The following is a 7500-nucleotide window of genomic DNA, read 5'->3' as shown; positions in this document are numbered from 1 at the left end:
ATTTTGGCTATAGAGAATGCAGTTGGATCAAGGTATGTACCATGCTCTAAGTCAAGAATTTTACAGAATTCCATGATGAGAAAAACATACAAATGTTTGGAGGTGAGCAAATCTGTGTGAGAAAGTAAAAAAAAATCCATCTGGAAATACTTTCTGCCAGTAGGCTCTACTACCAACACATGCTAATTAGCTCCTCTACCTGACTGAAGAGATGTGCTAATTGGTATCAGCTGGCTACGTAAATCAGCAGAAACAAATGAAGAGTTTCGGTGCAAAATGACGAAGCAGCATTTTTTGACTTTTGCATTTTATCATTGGAAATGACCGTTCAGACATCGTATCGTCTATGATCATCGTATCATCTATGTGAATTCTTTGCCGTTCAAATATTTTGAGAACATACATTTTAAACCTATATAAAATGCATTTTGCGATGCAATGCAATGCCCAATACAAACATTTTCATTTTCCGATATGTTCCAAAATGGATACGTCATTTTGTAACAAAGCTGTTCAAATAAAGTAAGTGACAAGGCTTTTACTTTTCTGAATTCAGTAGGTCACATTGGGGAACCATGAAAAGTAACTAAGCCCCACATCAGTAGCTACTTGAAAATGTATGGGACCATATAATAAGCACCCATACCATGTACATGAGCACTCAGGTTTGAGTTTAGCCTGGGCCATTTCCCTGCCCAATCCACTACTTTGCCCTCACATCTTCACTTGCCTGTCATAATAAAGACAAACACACTTTAAACACGTACAGGACTCAGGTTACTGTATAGCAGCACGTCATAACACCAGTAATGAATTGCGGCCTCTTGTGATGGTTGACCAATGACCAAAAGTGACACCACCACAATAAGCAAAGTCCCTCACATAAACAGTCACATTCATTACCATGAGTCACGCTCCAACTCTGGAGGTACATCAAGGTCAACGTTTCCCCCCCTTACACACATCAGCCTTCGCCTCGGGACACTCGGGAGGACTCTGCAAAATAGGCTCACATCCAAGCGATAAATAAATGGGGGATAAAAAAGGAGGAGGAGGAGAGAACATACAGCCTGCAGGTTTGGCTCTTTGTGTCTGAGGAGAAGCAAGGCTACACACAGCTGGAGGCTAATCAAAGGCAGCAGGGAGTGTGTGTGTGTGTGTGTGTGTGTGTGTGTGTGTGTGTGTGTGTGTGTGTGTGTGTGTGTGTGTGTGTGTGTGTGTGTGTGTGTGTGTGTATGTGTGTTGGGGAGTGTGTGTGTGTGTGTGTGTGTGTGTGTGTGTGTGTGTGTGTGTGTGTGTGTGTGTGTGTGTGTGTGTGTGTGTGTGTGTGTGTGTTGGGGAGCGGGGGTACTGCTCCAGCTGCTGATTCAGCAAGGCTGGGTCTTTGTGGCCTGGCTTGGCCTGACGGTCCTTTTGGCTGCAGCAGACACACGAGAGCCACAGGACTGCAGCTACCTTGCTGGCAGGCGGGCTGAACCTTGAATCCAGGACAGGACACACGGACAGCACAGTGACTTCATGGAAGAGTGATGGTGCACTACCCTTTTTCAGTCGGACTCGGAACACAGCATCCCAGTTCAAAAGCAGGAAACCTCCAATTACACTGACACCAGGATGATGTTTTTCCACTCTCCTTTCTCGTGTCGACTGCAGACTTCTTGTAGAGAAAGTGTGCTCAACTCCGAAAAGTTTCTTACAAGGTCTTTGGGTGCGAGCAAACAGCAAAGTTCATGTTTAGTAAAAAAGCTGCACTCCCGGATCAGTTTCTTGCAGTTTTAATACTGGGTTAGCAGCATGGCAGACAGACAGACGTTTTGGCCTAAGCCTTCTTCAGCGTCTGCAGACCTCTCACAGATTCTAGCATGGCTAAACCTTGGGGCATGGCTGGGCCTGACTTGACTCATGACTGCAGACACAGGACTGCAGCTAACTTGCTGGAGGGCAGACGGAACCTTAAATCCAGGACATGGGGGTGCTGTGGCGCACCGTGCTAAGCCCCCCACACTTGGGCTTGCATGCCCATGGGGACCCCGGTTCGAGTCCGGGTTCGAGTCCGGACGGGGTCATTTCCCAACCCTACCCCATCCCTCTCCACACTCACTTCCTATCGCACCTTCACCGTCCTATCGAAATAAAGGCCGAAAAAGCCCATAAAAATATCTTAAAAAAAAAAAAAAAAAAAAAAATCCAGGACATGAAAGTGACTTCATGAAAGAGCAATGGTGCACTGAAACCAAATCCTGAAGCCAAAAGCAGAAAACCTCAAACTACACAGAGGCCCGACTGACTAGTTTTTCCTCCCTCCCGTTTGACAGATTCTACTAGGAACAGAAGCTCTTGTGGCCTGTCCGTCGTGGCCACACTGTCCTGTAGGCCAGTGGTTCTTAACCTTTTTTTCTTAACGCACCCCCTTACTTGTGCCGAAGACAAGCCACGCACCCCCAACCCAAACTTCTACACATGTATACGCACTAAAAAAACGATGATAAGTGATTAATGGCAATGATTCTTGTGTGAGACACTAACCTTTATTACTTCAAATGGGGACCAAAACATGCTTTTTAAATCTTAATTAGGCCAAGTTACTATGTCTGCAAACTGAATTTTGGTCAAAACCTCAACCCAAATTAAATTCTGTGTACCCCCTGAAGTCTCTGGCGCACCCCCAGGGGGTGCCCGCACCCCAGGTTAAGAACCACTGCTCTTGGCTACCTCCAGAGAGTCAGAGGACTGTAGTTAACTTGCCAGCAGGGATGATAAACTTGGTCCAAGACAGCACAGTGACTTCACAGTAATAGCGCACCTGCAGCAGTTCACAATAGGAACTTCATGATTGGGAGTAGGGAAGAAAGCAGGAACCCTTCAACTATACAGATGCCTGAATGTATTGAAGGATACGGCAGAGATTTGACAGCTTTGGATACAAGGAAACAAATAACACCAAGTGGGACCATCCATCCACATTTAAAACAGTTCCTTCCAACACATCCAAAAGTCACATGAGGAGACTGCGACAAACTTTAAGCACGTCTCCATGAAAAAGTATGGAGTGCGCTGAGGCAGTAAAGAAGAACCGATACAGTACAGTAGATACCCAAATAAACAAACAAACAAACAAACAGGACTGTCGGCCCGCATTCCCGCTGACATCAATCACCACGGCGACACAACCAAGGAAACAGTCACTTGGCCCCCCTGTGAGCTCTTCACTCGGCAACTGTACCCCTCTCCCCATCCCATAATACTACAGAACAAATAAGAACTCCTAGGCAGTCTCCTAATATCACTGCACCACACAAACCCATCAACACCACCACCACCACCACACTCCCATCAAGCACTTTCCAGGACGCATTTCTATACACACAGTCAGGCGGGAACGGGAAGAGGAGTCAGGAGGAAAAAACAACAGAACTGGGGGTGTGGTGGAGGGGTGGCTTATGCATAAACCATGTAATCACTTTCAATGCATATTAAATGTGTGACGATGAGAAGATCAGGGCCAGTGCTTTCCGGGGAGGGGTGGGGTAGGGGGAAATAATAGGAGTCTGTTTGGGGTAGTGTGTGTGTGTGTGTGTGTGTGTGTGTGTGTGTGTGTGTGTGTGTGTGTGTGTGTGTGTGTGTGTGTGTGTGTGTGTGTGTGTGTGTAGGGGGCTTGGAATCTAATACATAGGGAGATGATTGTAATGAACAGCTTGTAGCAGAAAAGTAGAAATTAATAATTAAGGGCGCTACCCACAGAGGTTAATGCACTGGCTAGAGAGAAGAGCATCTGAGCAGAGAAAAAGTGTGTGTGTGTGTGTGTGTGTGTGTGTGTGTGTGTATGTGTGTGTGTGTGTGTGTGTGAGTAAGGTGGAGAGGCTGCGCCATGCGCTTCACACTGCGGGCAATTATTTGGACAATGGCGATCTGTGACGGGACTTGGTTTCCTGTGAATGTCGCAAATTAAAGCTTTCGGTGGGGGGTGTTGGTATGAGAGAGAGAGAGAGAGAGAGAGAGAGAGAGAGAGAGAGAGAGAGAGAGAGAGCGAGCGAGAGAGAGCGAGAGAGAGCGAGAGAGAGAGAGAGAGAGAGAGAGAGAGAGAGAGAGAGAGAGAGAGAGAGGGAGGACACATTCCGGAACACCACAGAATAGGTGCTGATTGGTGGGCTTTTAGCACCATCTGTAGTGCATAAAGCTCCAAGCTACCGACTGCTGTGGCGAAACAATGTTTTGATGATATTTACTTGGACTGACTATCAAAGCATACAGCTGGGCTGTGTGTGTGTGTGTGTGTGTGCGTGTACATCCGTGAGCGGGCACTTTCAAGTCAACAATTTCACATCATCCACTCAAAGACCCTTTCAACACGGACAACGAGACAAATCAACATGCTCGTCAGTCCAGCTCTCCCCTCAAATAGCCCCAAAGTGAGCACCAAACTCTATCTCAAAAGGCTACTCACATATGAGTTTGTTAACCCGAATAGTTAGATACTTGAGTATTAAAATGTGTGTTTGAAAATTAAATCACATATTAAAGACTTGGTGAAGGGAGTAGCATCATGCTTTGTCCACATCATGTATTTTTATGTTTTGTTTTACCAGGGTAGTCACATTGAGGAATTGAATAGACTTAGAACCGTAGAGTTTATTCTTCTAGTTAGGATAATTTTCCTCACCGGGCCAAAGAGTTTATTTGTCTAGTAAGGATACTTTCCCTCGCCTAGCCAAAGAGTTTGTTCATCTAGTCAAGATGCTTTTTCTCACCTGACAAAAGAGTTTACTTGTCTAGATAGCATACTTTTCCTCACCTGGTCGTAGAGTTTACTTGTCTAGTTAGGACATTTTTCCTCACCTGGTCGTAGAGTTTGCCGACGAGTTTGAGGTGCTTCTCTCCGCCCTCTGAGAAGACGACTCCGTTGCGCTGCTGGGCCATGAGCAGACAGAGGGGCAGGGCCAGCTCGTGCTCCAGCAGGGCGTCCTTCAGGCGCTGAGAAGACTTCTTGGTGTTCCTGATCTGCCCAAAGTAACCTCCCTGTACACACACACACCATGCACACACACACACACACACACACACACACACACACACACACACACACACACACACACACACACACACACACACACACACACACACACACACACACACACACACACACACACACCATGCACACACACACACACGCAGAACAACACACAAAACAAAACATTATCAGAGTGTTCCTTAACAAACTCAGCATGATCCTTCCAATTTCGGCTCTTCTTGGTGTTCCTGATCTGCCCAAAGTAACCTCCCTGTATATACAGACATGCGCGCACACACACACATGCGTGCGAACACACACACACACAGACACACACAAGGCAAAACATCATTATCAGAGTGTTCCTTTACAAACTCAGCATGGTACTTCCAACTTCGGCTCACAAATGCACCTCCACAACCTCCATCTGTCACCCCATCCCCCACCGCTTTGCGGAACTCACCTCGGATTACACAGACACACATAAACACACACACGTCATGAGCAACCCCACAACTACCACTTTTCTGATTTCAGAGGTAAGCAATGAATAAAAGATGCAAAAAAAAAGAACTTTCGGAGCCATAAAAAAGTTATACAATGCATTAATACACACATGGCTAAGGTACCCGTCTTCCTTATTTATATACCACACAAATACGCTTCCATAAAGCACCTCCGCTTATAAAAGGCTTCCACATGAGAGGACCAAGAGGACATTGAAACACCTACTGGGCCTATTCCGCTGCTGGTGGGGAGCTGAAGCTGCCATCTTACAAACCAATATCAGCACTCAACTGATTCAAGCACGCATGCACACACAAAATGAGGACCCTCTCGAAAACAAGATTTTTATCTCAAGAGGCTATCCTCTAATAAAGAAATTTGACAAAAATACTCTCAAAATATTCATATGTTATCATCCCCAACACACACACACACACACACACACACACACACACACACACACACACACACACACACACACACACACACACACACACACACACACACACACACACACACACACACACACACACACACACACACACACACACTTAAAATATGATCACATAAACATGGGTAACTACAGCTATGGCTCCCCAGCTGCTATTGTGACAGAGTGGTGGTGTGGGCATATTCTGAAAGCGGTCCCCTCTCTGTTCTCCCATTCTGAAAGCCCTCTCTTTACTGATCTCTTCTCTTCTCTCCTCTCCTATATCTGACCGCTGGCAGCTCACATACCCAGCCACAGAGGTGAGAGATGTGTTTTACTGATTAGCCCCATCAGACAAGGCCCTTGGGGCAGGCAGGCAGGCAGGCAGGCAGGCAGGGGCGGGCAACCACAACACCCACAATCACGTCCCCCCATCCCCCGCCCCCATCACCCCCATACTCCCTCCGGACATACACCCCGCTGGGCTGAGACCAAAATAAAAGAGGACAGGCCGGAGGGCAGGAGGCGGGACGCGAGGGGAGAAAAGGACAGCAGGTAAACGCCAGCCCTGCGGAGGCTGGAGGCAGCAACAAAGGCAGAGGCTGCCGGTGGTCAGAGTCAAACATCACACACACACATACTCGCTCGCTCACACAAACTCATGCGCGCGCGCGCACACACACACACACACACACACACACACACACACACACACACACACACACACACACACACACACACACGCACGCACGCACGCACGCACGCACGCACGCACGCACGCACGCACGCACGCACGCACGCACGCACGCACGCACACACCCCTGCACTGAGTCAAGGGCCTTCAGAACAGTTTACAGTCACCTTTCATCAAACACAGCCCAAAAAAAGGAGGGAAAGAGAAAGGGCGACAGAAAAAAAGTTTTTAAACAATTTAAAGGGCGAAAAAAAAGGGAGACAAAAAGATAGACAAAAAACTGTCAGCGGGGTCGAGGAGAGTCGTGTGTCGTGTCGTCTGTGAACTGCGGCTGACCCCGGGAGCGCTGACGTCTCCCCATCTGCCAGCTCCGAGGCGGAGGAGGCACCACAGGGGGCCCCGCTCTAAAGAAGCAGCGCTGCTCCGTAGGCTGCTAGGCACAGGAGCAGCAAGCCTTTGAGCTGTACATGCACAATCATACAGAGTGGCAGTCGCTCGCTCGCGCGCACACACACATAGATAGACGTGCTCACATGCATACAAACCTGGCCCTTGCGTGGTTGATGAGTGCATGTGTGTGCATGTGTGCACAAGTGGGGTGTGTGTGTGTCTTGCTAGCTCACCTCTCTTATGAGCTGCTCTCCTACAGTCATTGCCTCCAGCTGTGTGTGTGTGTGTGTGTGTGTGTGTGTGTGTGTGTGTGTGTGTGTGTGTGTGTGTGTGTATGCGTGCACATGTCCCTCATTTCTGCTTAGTGCTGCCGTCCTAGCATCATGCCCTCCAGCTGTGCGTGTGTGTCCATCTCACCTCTGCATTGAGCTGCTCTCCTGTGTGTGTGTGTGTGTGTGTGTGTGTGTGTGT

The 7500-nt window shown here is 47.9% G+C and overlaps 1 protein-coding gene across 1 annotated transcript in view; it reads right to left on the bottom strand.

The window, feature by feature from the left end:
• The window catches only part of thoc2 (THO complex 2), a 115425-nt gene that overhangs the window by 50877 nt on the left and 57048 nt on the right, over positions 1-7500 (bottom strand). The window contains exon 21 of the mRNA XM_063190051.1: positions 4837-5016. Coding sequence (XP_063046121.1) covers positions 4837-5016 — 180 coding nt within the window. The remainder of the gene's footprint in view (positions 1-4836; positions 5017-7500) is intronic.

The sequence above is a fragment of the Engraulis encrasicolus genome, chromosome 23 (assembly GCF_034702125.1).
Source record: "Engraulis encrasicolus isolate BLACKSEA-1 chromosome 23, IST_EnEncr_1.0, whole genome shotgun sequence".
NCBI classification, from domain to species: domain Eukaryota; kingdom Metazoa; phylum Chordata; class Actinopteri; order Clupeiformes; family Engraulidae; genus Engraulis; species Engraulis encrasicolus.
The sequence above is the reverse complement of the archived record's forward strand: the minus strand, read 5'-3'. Positions and strand labels throughout refer to the sequence as shown.